This window comes from Carcharhinus amblyrhynchos, chromosome 1 (genome assembly GCF_965287045.1).
Source record: "Carcharhinus amblyrhynchos chromosome 1, sCarAmb.v2.hapA, whole genome shotgun sequence".
NCBI lineage: Eukaryota > Metazoa > Chordata > Chondrichthyes > Carcharhiniformes > Carcharhinidae > Carcharhinus > Carcharhinus amblyrhynchos.
In genome coordinates, this window is record NC_137324.1 from 96,951,550 (window position 1) to 96,966,622 (window position 15,073).

General features: G+C 43.1%; 1 protein-coding gene across 1 annotated transcript in view; it reads left to right on the forward strand.

Moving 5' to 3' along the window:
• The first annotated feature begins 557 nt into the window (after positions 1-557).
• The window catches only part of lgi2a (leucine-rich repeat LGI family, member 2a), an 80,923-nt gene continuing 66,407 nt past the window's right edge, over positions 558-15,073 (forward strand). Inside the window, exon 1 of the mRNA XM_080189332.1 lies at positions 558-649. Coding sequence (XP_080045458.1) covers positions 639-649 — 11 coding nt within the window. The 5' untranslated portion in view covers positions 558-638. The remainder of the gene's footprint in view (positions 650-15,073) is intronic.

The following is a 15,073-nucleotide window of genomic DNA, read 5'->3' on the forward strand; positions in this document are numbered from 1 at the left end:
AAATCGGGAAGGGAAGGGATAAAAGGCAGAAAGAAAAAGTAAGTCTTTAAAAAAAGTTGTTTTAAAATTTGGTTTTGCCATTTAAAGACCTCTATGAACAATTTACTGCTGAAATAATGAGACTCTGCAGGTTCAGTTGTTTGCTTTAGGACTGGAGTGATTGAGCAACATTTCAGGAATCTATATCCTATCAACAAAAGGATCCTTAATCTGTTAAGAACTAACACTAACTTTCTGCATTCAATTGATGATTAATGTACAAATGCAGCAATTTCTTCAAACACAGAGAGGTTGACAGCCAGGTCCCATTTTCAGGAGGTTAATGGCAAATTGTTGACCAATTCACGGTGAATCATAATTCATGAAACAGCCTTCCTTACCCACAAATTGCTTTAATATTTACACACGAATGATAGCATGTGTCTTTAACTCATTTCATTTTCCAGAAAATTCTGGGCCAAAATTATTTCTTATATACCCCTTAAAATAATTTTATTTGTAAATGAGAAATACTTCTCTTAGTTGCAGAGTCAAAGAAGTAAAAATACAGCGGCAGTATAACTTTGATGATGCATAGGTGACTAGTGAAGCACCCAAGCAGGAGATGGAATATCTGACACGGTGTAAAATTTTCATTGATGGATGACAGGTATTTACGATTATGTTGTAAAGTGTTGGTTTAGGAGATTTCAATCTTCATGGTAACCATGGTGATGTGACTTAATTACCTTTGTCAAAAATTTCTTCATATAAAAGGCTAAAAGAATATATGGAATTCTGAATGGAAAGAACAGTCAGCTGGAATGGATCCTGGAGTGGTTGGATTGGAGTTAGGATCCAGGCTGTTATATCAGGTTGCTGTTCTGCCTTAATCTCTGGGAAATAGATTCCAATTCAGGCAAAATTGATGGAATCATTAGAAACCTATATGAAATTAGTTTGGAAAGTCTCAGCCTGATTCGTAGTGGGCTTCGGGCAACAGCACAAAATTAATTGACAATTCCACTTAAAATTGTACTGCCAATTCCACTCAAAAAGATCTTAAAATAGTTGAAGTAAATGTTAAAATGATACAAAAATTTTTTTGCCAAGTATTATGTTGCTCGACGACTGCTATTCCTAATTCTGGGCTGCTTGATGGTAAAAGGACTCTTAAATTGGAAATGTGTTTGACTTTGCAGTGATGGAACTTGTCCTGTTCAATGAGCACCACTCACATAGAAATCATATTTAAGAAAGCAAAAGAAATTGCTCTGAGGTTTTGAAGCACGGATGATTTGCATCTGCAGCAGTTTGATTCTGTCAAGTTTAAAGTTTGCAGCTTGCCTGATTGAAATTGAGCTAGTCTCATCTTTATGAACTAGACAAATGACATCAGATGGAGAGAATGTTGTGTTGCTTTTGCTGAGACAGACCCAAATTATATTGTTTCACTCATCATTTCTTAATGCAGGCAAACAGCATTATTATTACCTTTCTCAGTTTGCAGCCATAAACCTCTTCGTACAGTGAGAATTAAGTCACTTAATGTTTAGAGACTGATGTGATAATTATTCACATGACAAGAAATCCTTAAGTGCTCAAGACCAGTTGGATTTGTTTTGGAGAGGCTGGAAATCCTTGTTTTCTTCCTGGTTGTACATGTTCTGTGATCCATGATCAAATATGATCTTCTTGCAGGGCCAAGCAAATCAATCTTGTGCCCTCCTCTGTGGCAGGTGAACATACAGCTGGGCGGGAGGGTGGTGGTGGGGATCCATCATATTCCCACCGCTGCCCCAATTAAGTCCATGCTGGGAAGGCTCATGGATGCAACTCTGTCTTTCCTTGAGTGTTATGAAACGTAAACATCTCTGAATGTTGAGTGCAGAGGTTGGGAACTCCATGTACTAACAAACCTCAGATTTTTCATGCAAGGGCAGACCAGGGATTCAGCACAGCTGCATCTTTAAGTTCTTCAGGACAGTATAGCCCTGTGCTTAGAGACAGAAAAGAAAAGGTACAGATACATCAGGTCAGGCAATTGGGTGCAGAGTACCATAACTAACCTGGCAGAGAGTGGGCGGCACAGTAGCGCCATGGTTAGCATTGCTGCTTCACAGCTCCAGGAACCTGGGTTCGATTCCCAGCTTGGGTCACTGTCTGTGTGGAGTTTGCACATTCTCCTCGTGTCTGCGTGGGTTTCCTCTGGGTGCTCCAGTTTCCTCCCACAGTCCAAAGATGTGCGGGTTAGGTTGATTGGCCCTGAGTGCCCTGAGATGGGTAGGTTAGAGGGATTAGTGGGTAAAATATGTAGAGATATGGGGGTAGGGCCTGGGTGGGATTGTGGTCGGTGCAGACGTGATGGGCTGAATGGCCTCTTTCTGAACTGTAGGGTTTCTATGATTTCTATGAGAACAGCAGATAGGGAAAGATCCCAAAAAAGGGAGAGAGGACAGGAAGAGATCCCGAAAAGGGGCTAGGTGATAGAAGGACGTCCCAAAAGAAACTCCCAAGTAAGGGACAGAGATAGAGTCCAGAGACAGATCCCAGTTAAGAGAAGAGCAGAGAAATAGATTCCTAACAAGAAAAAGGCTGCAGGGAGCAGACTCAAGTAAATAATGCAGCCAAGAGTGGGTGACTCTGTTTCAGGCCACTGGAACAAAGGTACTTCTTTGGGATCAGCTCAGCACCATCAAAGATATAACTCGTGCCTAATGTTTGTGTTTGCTTGTATACTTGGGGATTCAGGAGAAAGGAATCTCAGGAGATGAGATTGAAACCCTGAGAGGTGGGCCATTGTTGATGCTACTCGAGTCTGCCAATTGAAAATGGCTCAAGAGAAGCCCTGCAGATCCAAGAATGTAAAAGAAGCTGGTGCTGTGGGCTGTTGGTGCACGCGTGCCCTTTGGAGCAGGTCCGTTCAGGTTGGCACAGCCAAAGAGAAGAAACTGTGCTTGTGAATTGGTACTTAAGTGTGGAATCCAGGGGAATGGACTGAAACTCTGTGAGGTGGCTCATCAGTGATGTCGTCCATCACTGGAGTGTCTTTCGCTGAGAATTCCAAAGCAAGATCTTCAAAGGTGAAGATTGGAAATCCCCATGAGAGAGAAAAAGTTCAGTCAGACTTGTTGACTCACAGCATTTTGGTCATGCAGGTGGGTTGTCTGTGAAATCTGCTTTGGTTGCATTATTGTGCGGTGTGGTGTGTTTGTCTGCTGATTCACCCATACCTCATATTAACACTGAATGTTAGAGTATAGGATAGATATTGTAAATTGCTTTATCTTTCTAATTGTAAGAACGTAAGGACTAGGAGCAGGAATAGGCCAGCTAGCCCCTTGAGACTGCTCCGCCATTCAATAAGATCATGGCTGGTCTTTTTGTGGACTCAGCTCCAATTAGCCACCCACTCACCATAACCCTTAATTCTTTTACTGTTCAAAAATTTACCTATCCGTGCCTTGCCCTAAAAACATTCGATGAGGTAGCCTCAACTGCTTCACCGGGCAGGGAATTCCACAGATTCACAACCCTTTGTGTGAAAAGTTCCTCCTCAACTCAATCCTACATCCACTTTTCCTTATTTTGAGGCTATGCTCCATAGTTCTCATTTCACCCACCAGTGGACACAACTTCTCTGCTCCTATCTTATCTAATCCCTTCATTATCTTATACATTTCTATAAGATTTCCCCTCTTCTGAATTCCAATGAGTATAGCCCCAGTCTACACAGTCTCTCCTCATAAGCCAACTCTGGAATCAACCTAGTGAATTTCCTCTACACCACCTCCAATGCCAATATATCCTTTCTCAAGTAAGGAGATCAAAACTGTACACAGTACTCCAGGTGTGGCCTCACCAGCACTTATACAGCTGCAACATAACCTCGCTGTCTTTAAACTCCACTCCTTTAGCAATGAAGGACAAAATTCCATTTGCCTTCTTAATTACCTGCTGCACCTGCAAACCAACTCCTTGAGATTCCTGCACAAAGTCACCCAAGTCCCTCTGCATAGCAGCATGCTGCAATTTTTTACCATTTAAATAATAGTCCATTTTGCTGTTATACCTACCAAAATGGATGACCTCTGATTTACTAACATTATATTCCATCTGCCAGACCCTTGCCCACTCACGTTAACTATCTATATCCCTTTGCAGACTTTCAGCGTCGTCTATACACTTTGCTCTGCCACCCATCTTAGTATCGTTTGTGAATTTCGGCACACTACACTTGGTCCCCAACTCCAAATCATCTTTGTAAATCGTAAACAATTGCGGTCCCAACACTGATCCCTGATGTATACCACTAGTCACTGATCACCAACCAGAAAAACACCCATTTACTCCCACTCTCTGCTTTCTGTTAGTTAACCAATCCTCAATCCATGCTAATACATTACCCGTAACATCATGCACCTTTATCTTATGTAGCAGTCTTTAGTGCAGCACCTTGTGAAATGCCTTCTGGAAATCCAGATACACCACACTTACAGGTTCCCCATTGTCCACTGCACATGTAATGCTCTCAAAGAATTCCACCGAATTAGTCAAACATGACTTTCCCTTCATGAACTCGTGCTGTGTCGTACCAATTATATCCAGAGTCTCACTATTTCATCCTTGAAGGTAGATTCAAGCATTTTCCCTATTATAGAAGTTAAGCTAACTGGCCAATAGTCACCTGCCTTTTGTCTACTGCCTTTTTTAAACAGTGGTGTCACATTTGCGTGTATAGCGAAGTTTATTTTTGATTGTTCAAAGCCCATGGAATCTGTAGCTTTCTTCACTGAGCAAGTGTCCTAAATTTCAAACTTTGTCTACTTTAAACAAAATGTTATTGGTCCTTAACCAATCTTATCAACAACTTGGGAGTCTGGCCAAGGATCATGACAGAGGCCCTTGGTTCACATCTAACTCCTCACTTGTAATGATATAGATTGAATCAGCAACTCAGTAGCATAGTAGTGTCAATAGTGCTACTATTGATATCCCATTGTCATGTTTGACTGTGTCCCCCAATGCAATGTCCATTTTGAAAGATACGCAGAGATCTGTTTCTGTTATTCAATTGCTGTGCTTTTGACTATCATGATTATTTTACAATAATAGCTTATAGATTTGTTGAAGCAAATTCTCTGCTTACTCAAGTTTTTAATTATTGTATTTATTCTGCAACTGTACTTTCAAAAATTACATGTTAGACAGAAGATGCCAATATTTTTCAGGACAAATTTGGGCTCATTTCATCTTTGGAAATGTATGGTGTTAATTTTTTTCTCCTCCCATTAAGGATTGTGATTATTTTTATATTCAGCAGCCTCTTGTAATGTGACTATATGAATCATCCTTTATCTTTATCAGATATATTAGCCTGAAGTTTTGCTCCCAAGGTGAGAAAATTCCCTACACTGCAAATCTGACTCAGGAGAGAGTGACCCAGATGGTTACATTTCCATTCTGTGGGGGGAAGGTGTTGGTGTTAACAGGAGTCGGACTAGTTGCCCCTGGAAAAAGTTTGGAGGCAGCCAGAGGGGCAGTAAGTCAAGTGCCTTCATTCAGACTCTTGAGATAAAACCTTCCTTATTTATTAATATCACAGTTAGGCTTACATTAACACTACAATGAAGTTACTGTGAAAATCCCCTCATCACCACTCTCTGGCACCTGTTCAGGTACACTGACCAGTGCATCTGACCAGCACATCTTTTGGACAATGGGAGGAAACTGGAGCAGCTGGAGAAAATCCACACAGACGGTGACCCAAGCCATGTATTGAACCTGAGTTCCTGGCATTGTGAGGCAGCAGTACTAAACCACTGTGCCACCATGCTACCCCTGTAGTCCTGCATGAATCAGGAACTATATTTTAATGAAAGAAGGAAATGCAAGTTACCACATTCAACTGAACATCTAACAATTTATTACAAAGTTGCAGCTGGACACATAAAAGAGCTAAGATCATCTGTGCCAGCTGATACAGCAATGTTATTGTCTGACATATGGCGGTGTCAACTTTTAATGAATCAGCTGTAAAGCTACTGTGTTAATAAATTGTTAAGCGTGCAGTTTTACAGTGCAGCAAATTATACAGGGATTATTAAAACTGGATTCTCAGCTTAACGATCAGTTTGACATTTGCAGAAGTATTTTTATTTTAGTATGCATCTTTATGAGCTCTATCCACATGTGATTGAAGTAGGAGATGCTTCTTTTTTTGTTTATTCCTTTGCGAATTGGCATCCTGTACTTTCCAAACAGCTTCAGGGCTAACATGAATGTAAAGGTGTGTGTGTTAAGGATGATATTGACTTACTGACTGTTCAAAATGGACATATTTCCATATTCTGAAGTGGTGGCAGAATATCATGATTCTGGTGGATGGAATTGTTATATACAATCTCAAAATCTTACTTTCAGTATTGCAGGAGGCCATTTGGACAACTTTCATCATAGTCAAGCTAATGTTGCTGTTAGAATGCAAAGACTTAAGAGAAATTGGCTTAACATTTTCTCCAGCTTTATATTTGAGGACTCTTTAAGGCAGAAACACACTATATTCCATTACTACTAAACATCCTTTCTCACACTGTCAAATTATAACAACTCAACAGTTTTTGTTCAGCTGGATTTCGAGTCTCTTTAATGGAGTATTTCATTGCAATGCATCTTTTTTTAAATTCATTTGTGGGACATAGTTGTCATTGGCTGGTCAGTATTTATTGATGTGGAGATGCTGGCATTGGACTGGGGTAAGCACAGTAAGAAGTCTTACAACACCAGGTTAAAGTCCAACAGGTTTACTTGGCAGCACTAGCTTTTGGAGCCTCAAGTGCCTTCTTCAGGTGAGTGGGAGTCATGTTCACAAATAGGACACAAACTCAATTTACAAGATAATGGTTGGAATGCGAGTCTTTACAGGTAATCAAGTCTTAAAGGTACAGACAATGTGAGTGGAGAAAGGATTAAGCACAGGTTAAAGAGATGTGTATTGTCTCCAGCCAGGACAGTTCGTGAGATTTTGCAAGCCCAGGCAAGTCGTGGGTGTTACAGACAGTGTGACATAACAGCCATGGGGACCAAATTCGCACCTCAATATGCCAACATCTTCATGCACAGGTTCAAACAAGACCTCTCCACTGCACAGGACCTTCAACCGATGCTATATGCTAGATAGATTGATGACATTTTCTTCCTTTGGACACATGGTGAACAATGACTGAAACAACTATATGATGACATCAACAAGTTCCATCCCACCATCCGACTCCCCATGGACTACTCTCCGGAATCAGTTGCATTCTTGGACACACGCACCTCCATCAAGGATGGTCACCTCAGTGCTTAACTTTACCGCAAGCCCATGGATAACCTCACAATGCTCTACTTCTCCAGCTTCCACCCTAAAGAAGTCATCCCCTATGGACAGTTCTGACATGCCACAGTGAAAAACCGCACTGACCTCCTCAGAAGACAAACACGGGACACGGCAGACAGAGTAGTCTTCGTCATCCAGTACTTCTCTGGAACAGAACAGCTACGACATCTTCCCTGGAGCCTTCCACATGTCATCAATGAAGACAAACATCTCGCCAAGGCCATCTCCACGCCTCCACTTCTTGCCTTCAAACAACCACACAACCTCAAACAGACCATTGTCCGCAGCAAACTACCCAGTCTTCAGGAGGATAGTGATCACAACACCACACAACCCTGCCATAGCAACCTCTGCAAGACATGCCGGATCATCAACACAGATGCCATCATTTCACGTGAGAACACCATCCACCAGATACACGGCACATACTCTTGCAACCTGGTCAACATTGTCTACCTGATACGCTGCAGGAAAGGACGTCCTGAGGTATGGTACATTGGGGAGGCCATGCAGAAGCTACGATAATGAATGAATGAACACCGCGCAACAATCATCAGGCAGAAGTATTCCCTTCCAGTTGGGGAACACTTCAGCATGCACGGGCATTCAGCCTCTGATCTTCGGGTAAGTGTTCTCCAAGGCGGCCCTCTCAATGCACGACAACGCAGAATCACTGAGCAGAAACAGGTAGCCAAGTTCCGCACACATGAGGATGGCCTCCACCGGGATCTTGGGTTCATGTCGCACTATCTGTAACCGCCATGACTTGCTTGGGTTTGCAAAATCTCACTAACTGTCCTGGCTGGAGAAAATGTGCTCAACCCTCTCTCCACTCACATTATCTGTACCTTTAAGACTTGATTACCTGTGAAGACTCACGTTCCAACCATTATCTTGTAAATTGCGTTTGTGTCTTTATATGCCCTGTTTGTCAACACAAGTCCTCACTCACCTGAAGAAGGAGCTTGAGACTCCGAAAACTTGTGCTGCCAAATAAACCTGTTGGACTTTAACCTGGTGTTGTGAGACTTCTCAAAGTATTTATTGTCCATTCCTAGTTGCCTGAGGGCCGTTGAGAGTCAACCACATTGCTGTGGCTCTGGAGTCACATGTAGGCCAGACCAAATAAGGACAGCAGATTTCCCTCCCTAAAGGACATTAGTGAACCAGATGAGTTTTTCTGATAACAACAGTTTCATGGTCATCAGTAGATTCTTAATTCCAGATATTTTCTATTGAATTCAAATTCCACCATCTGCCATGGTGGGATTTGAAACTGGGTCCCCAGAACATTAGCTAATTTCTGTCTTAATAGTCTAGCGATAATACCACAAGGCCATCGCCTAAAAACAAAATTGGCCTTCCTCAAATCACAAAGCAGACATGTCCCTTTGTGATTTAAATAAGCCACACAAATTCCAAAGAAATGTACATTTTTGAAACATTGGCACATGAAACATCTGTAAACCGTTTAGTGTAATTAGCTTGAGTCTTCGGAGGAGTGTTTATTGTCGCTGGTTTGCTGCTCCCCTTGAACTTTCCTCCCATTCAGTGCTGCTCTGCATTTCTTGCTGGACCTTGCAAGTCCAACTTTATCACAGATGTGGAATGCAGTGAACCTCAGAGAATTCTATCATGCAGTGGAGTAGGGTTGCTGGTGTCGACAGGACACATACCCTTCTTGTGGCACTAGGTAACTTATGATAAATTTACAGGTCCAGTTTTAGTGTCAGTAAATGGATGTTAATGGATGGGTGAATCTGAGTGGATGGATGAATTAATAAATAGATAGGTGGTAATTTGGATGTGATAAGTGGGTGGATGAGTAGGATAAGTGAGGTGGTAGGTGGGTGGATGGCAGGTGGGTTAAATGGTATGTAGGTGAGGTAAGTGAGCAAATAGATGGCAGGTGAGGTGGCAAATGGGTAAATGAGTGAGGTGGTTGGTGGGTGAGGTGGTGGGCGTGTTAATGGGTAGAATTTTATGAAGCCCCTGCTGGCATGTTTGACAGCACAGGATGTGTAAAATGCAACGTGTGGCCCACACACCTCAACCAGTCTCCCATTTTAAGGGGTGCAGTGAGTGTTAGGTGGTCCACCTATCCTTGGGCCTATTGAGGCCATTGTAACCAATGAATGGTCACTTAAGTGCCTCATCTTGCCACAGTCGCCATTTTGACTGCAGGGGGAGGTTTATGCCACGTGGGCAGCCCAGCAGTTCTAGCTAGATGGGCTGGAGTTGGGTAAGAAGGGGTGGGAGTAGGGAGGAAGAAAACTCTTTTGGGGGATCCCTATGCCAATCAGAGTCACATCCCCAAATGCATATGCCCCTTATCTCACAGCCTCTTGAACATGCCCCAAAGGCCTTCCAGTAGATCATTTTCTTTTTACTAACTGTAGTCCCAGCAGTGGCCACTAGTAGAATCTGACGCTGCTGGGACTACCAAGTTACCAGTCATCTGATGGGCTGACAGCACTCTAATGTGAAACTTCACTTATGTCAATCTTCCCCTTAGCATCTCAAGTCTTGTGCCCACTTCTAGGTAAATATCTACTGAAGTGGCTGAATTCATGGTGGGACTGGAAACCATCCATGGGACTTCCTGCCTGGACTTACTCTGGACAGAGACAGGAAAATGATAGGATCCGCAATTGCATCCTCCCAACCAACTAAATGTCTCCCTTCCAAGAGGGAATTTAATTCCAGTCCCTGTGTTCTAGATTTCCAAACAAGGGGAAACATTTTCGCAGCATGTCATTTGTCAAGGCCTTTAAATATTTTATGTTTCAATTAAATCCCTCTCATTCTTCTAAACTCCAGGAAATTTGGACTTCATCAATTCAATTTCCCCTTACAGAACAATTCATTCATCTCAGGAACCAGCCTACTGAACTTTTGCCCTTGAGGGAAAATATATCCTTTCTTATTTAAGGAAACAGAAGAACAGAAGAAATGGAGGAGAAAATGCTTGAAAATCTCAGCAGGTCTGGCAACATCTGTAAGGAGAGAAAAGAGCTGATGTTTCAAGTCCAGATGACCCTTTGACAAAGCTTTGACAAAGGACTTTCTGGTCTTGAAATGTCAGCTCTTTTCTCTCCTTACAGATGCTGCCAGATCTGCTGAGATTTTCCAGCATTTCACTTTTGGTTTCAGACTCCAGCATCCGCAGTAGTTTGCTTTTTGAGAAATGGACGAGTCAGCCACCAGGCCTTTCAAGCCTGCCCTGCCATTCAATATGACCATGGATGATCTAAGCCAATCTCAGCTTCTTTTCTGTGCCGTTTCCCCATCACCTCCTATTCCTTGATCTTTCAAATATTTATCCACCTCCACTTTACATACTTCTAATGATCCAGTCTTCGCTACCTTCTAGGTAGAGAATTTCAGAGATTCACCACCCTTTACAAGAAGAAATTTCTACACACCTAAGTTTTAAATGATTGGCACTTTATCTTGTAGCTATGTCCTCTTGCTTGAGACTCTCTCACTAGTGAAGCCATCTCACCATCTACTCTGTCAAGCCCCCTCAGGATCTTATTTGTTTGAATGAGATCACCCCTCATTCTTCTAAACTCCAAAGAATATAGACCCAGACTATTTAGTCTCTCTTGATAGGGCAACCTTCTCATCCTAGGAATTATCCTGGTGAGTCTTGCATTGCCTCCAATCTTACTATATCCTATTTAAGGTAAGGTGAGGGTGGCATGGTGGCACAGTGGTTAGCATTGTTGCCTCGCAGCACCAGGGACCTGGGTTCAATTCTGGCCTTGGGTCACTATCTGTGTGAAGTTTTCACATTCTCCATGTGTTTGCATGGGATTCCTCCGGTTTCGTCCCACAGTCAAATAATGTGCGGATTAAGTTGATTAACCATGCTAAATTGACCCTAGTGTCAAGGATTAGCAGGGTAAATATGTGGAGTTATGGGAATAGGGCCTGGGTGGGATTGTGGTCATTGCAGACTCGATGGGCTGAATGGCCTTTTTCCACACTGTAGGGGTTCTATGTAATGTTCCAGCTGTGGCTCATCAATGTCTTATGTAATTGCAGTAAGACTTCTTTACTCTTGTACTCTAAACCCTTTGTAGCAAAAGCTTGTGTACTATTTGCTTTCCATTTGTCCATCTTTCATGTTAACTTACTGTGATACCTGTACAAGACACCCAGGTTCCCTCTGAAAGCAAACATCATCATTCAAAAAAATTTTGCTTTTTTTGTATTTTCCTAACCAAGTGGATAATTTCACAATTTGCTACCTTGTATTCTATCTGCCATGTTCTTGCCCACTTACACAACTTGTCTAAATCCTTCTGAAGTTTCTTTGCACCCACCTCACTGCTTAATTTTCTACCTAATTCTGTATTGTCAGCAAATGTGGATATATCACACTGAGTCTGCTCATTGAAATCATTAATAAAGATTGTGTGTAGCTGATCTTTGTAGTATCCTGCTGTGAGACCACATCCAGAGTCTGCCAAACTCCTGACACAGCGTGGGGTCAGCACGCTTCCTGTAAGATTGCATTGCTGTGCGCAATTGAAAGCATATTGTCCTTTTGTGTACCTTAGACAGAAGCACTGCTGCAGAGAGCCCATCTCCAGAAAATCTCTCCTTTCCATGCAGTTCTCGAACTCCAAATATTTGGGAAGATCCCACCCAGGGTACTTGTTAATACCTTTCATTTGCTTATTCCTTATCAGAATTTCATGTGTCTCCGATCGAATGGGCCTATGTTTACTTCCACTAATCTCTTCCTATTTACATATTTATAAAAAATTACAATAAATTACTCTTATTTTCTCTTACTTTTTTTTGATCCTCACTTGAATTCTAAATTTGACTCAATCCCCTGGTTTGATCCCCATTTTGGTAGCACTATAAACCCCTAATATTATTTTTGACACTTATTAGCTATAGTTGGTAACTCTGGCTGCGATTCTCCCATCGCAACCCGCAACTTTTCTGGCAAGTCATGGTGGGAGATGCGTGTCGCCAACCTTGTTCCAGGATTTGTGCATGCACCGGAAACACATGCGAATCTCCCAGAGCCGGCGAACAGTCGCTGGTCAGACTACACTGGAAACCGGTGGGAAGGCAGGCACTCACAGTCCTGACGTGTGCCTTGTAAATGATGGATAGCTTTTGGGGTATCTGGAGCTGAGTGAGTTTCTGTAGAATTCCCAGCCTCTGAACTGCTCTTGTAGCCACAGTATTTATATGACTGATCCAGTTCAGTTTTTGGTCAGTGGCAACCCGCAGCATTTTGATAGTGGAGGATTCAGCAATGATAATGCTATTAAATGTCAAGGGGAGAAGGTTATATTCAGCTTTGTTACACCACTGATTTAAAATCGGTCCTACATTATAACAACTGTTTGACAACCTGTAAGCAACTTACCAATTTTTTGGTCTCGTTCTGTTTCTTAGTTCCATCCAAATTCATTCTACTTTTTGTTTTCTGACCTACGAACTTTTTTCCTACTGTCTTCAGCCAATTCCATTATTATCAGGGATACCCCTCCTTTTGTATTTTGCCAATCTCTTTTAAAAGTTAACCATCCTGGAGTATTTTATTCCCAACCTCAATCGTTTTTCAACCAGATTTCCATCATGGTAACGGCAAATAGGGTACAGGTGAAGGCTGGGATGAAAGCGCTTTATCTGAATGCACGAAGCATTCGGAATAAAGTGGATGAGCTGGTGGCGCAGATCGACACAAATGGATACGATCTGGTGGCCATTACAGAGACGTGGCTGCAAGGTGACAGGGACTGGGAGATGAATGTACAGGGCTATCAAGTGTTTAGGAAGGATAGGCAGGAGGAAAGAGGGGGTGGCGTAGCTCTGCTGATTAAGGATAGTATCAAGGTGGTAGCAAGGGATGATATCGGAGCCAAAGAGCAGAACGTGGAATCGTTGTGGGTGGAGATTAGGAACAGCAAAGGGAGGAAGACGCTGATGGGTGTCGTCTATAGGCCCCCGAATAATGATCTGGAGGTGGGGCGGGCTGTTAACACGCAAATAAGTGCGGCGTGCAGGAATGGGACGGCAGTAGTTATGGGAGATTTCAATCTGCATATTGATTGGTCGACCCATGTTGGACGCAGTGGGCTCGAGGAGGAGTTCTTGGAATGCTGCCGGGATAATTTCCTTGAACAGTGTGTGTTGGAGCCGACGAGGGAGCAAGCTATCTTGGATCTGGTGCTATGTAATGAGGCGGGTAGAATTAGGGACCTTGCGGTGAAGGATCCTCTTGGAGAGAGTGATCATTGTATGGTGGAGTTTCTGGTGCAGATGGAGGAGGAGAAAGTGGGTTCCCGGACGCGCGTCCTTTGTTTGAATAGAGGGGAGTATGGTAGGATGAGAGAAGAATTGGCGAATGTGGACTGGGGGAATGTGTTGGAAGGTAGGTCTGCTGAGGAGCAGTGGAGGATCTTTAAGGAGATCTTTCTTGGTGCTCAGCAGAAATTTATTCCGATGGTTAAAAAGGACAGTAGGAAGAGAGGTAATAAGCCGTGGATAACGAAGGAGGTGAAGGAAAGTGTTAAATTAAAAGCGGAGGAATTTAGAGTAGCTAAGAGCAGTGGGCGAGAAGAGGATTGGGAAAGGTTTAAATGTCAACAAAGATTGACAAAGAAGTTGATAAAGGAGGGTAGGAGAAGCTATGAGGCTGGGCTAGCACTTAATATAAAAAAGGATAGCAAGAGTTTTTATAAATATATAAAAAGGAAGAGGCTGGCTAGGGTGAACGTTGGTCCTTTAGAGGATGAGAAAGGGGAGCTAGTGGTAGGGGATGGGGATATGGCGAAGGTCTTGAATAACTTTTTTGTTTCTGTCTTCACGGAGGAGGACGTGAATAATTTGCCGGGTGTTAGCGATGGAAAGGTGGTAGGAATGGAGGGTCTTAATGACATTACTGTTACTAGAGAGGTGGTGCTCGACAGACTGGAGGGGCTGATTGTGGACAAGTCCCCAGGACCGGATGGAATGCATCCGAGGGTTCTGAAAGAAATGGCGGAGGTGATAGTGGATGCCTTGGTGGTTATTTTCCAGACGTCGCTGGATTCTGGGGAAGTGCCGGAAGATTGGAAAACGGCTAATGTTACGCCGTTGTTTAAGAAGGGTGCCAGGCAAAAGGCGGGGAATTATAGGCCGGTTAGTTTAACGTCTGTGGTAGGTAAAATGTTAGAATCCATCATTAAGCAGGAAATTGCGAGGCATCTTGAAGGGAATTGCTTGATAGGGCGGACGCAACACGGTTTCATTAAAGGGAAGTCGTGTCTGACAAATTTACTGGAGTTCTATGAGGATGTGTCTAGGGCAGTGGATAGAGGAGAGCCGGTGGATGTGGTCTTTCTGGATTTTCAGAAGGCGTTTGACAAGGTACCTCACAAGAGGTTATTGCAAAAGGTCAGGGGACATGGAGTTGGGGGTAGGGTGTTAGCGTGGATAGAGGATTGGTTGTCAAATAGGAGGCAGAGAGTGGGGGTCAATGGGTGCTATTCGGATTGGCGGATGGTGACTAGTGGGGTGCCCCAGGGGTCGGTGCTGGGGCCTCAGCTATTTACCATTTATATAGATGATCTGGAGGAGGGAACCGAGTGCAGGGTGTCGAAATTTGCTGATGACACCAAGATTGGGGGAACGGCAAATTGTGCAGAGGGTGTGGAGAGTCTGCAGAAGGATCTAGATAGGCTGGGCGAATGGGCCAGG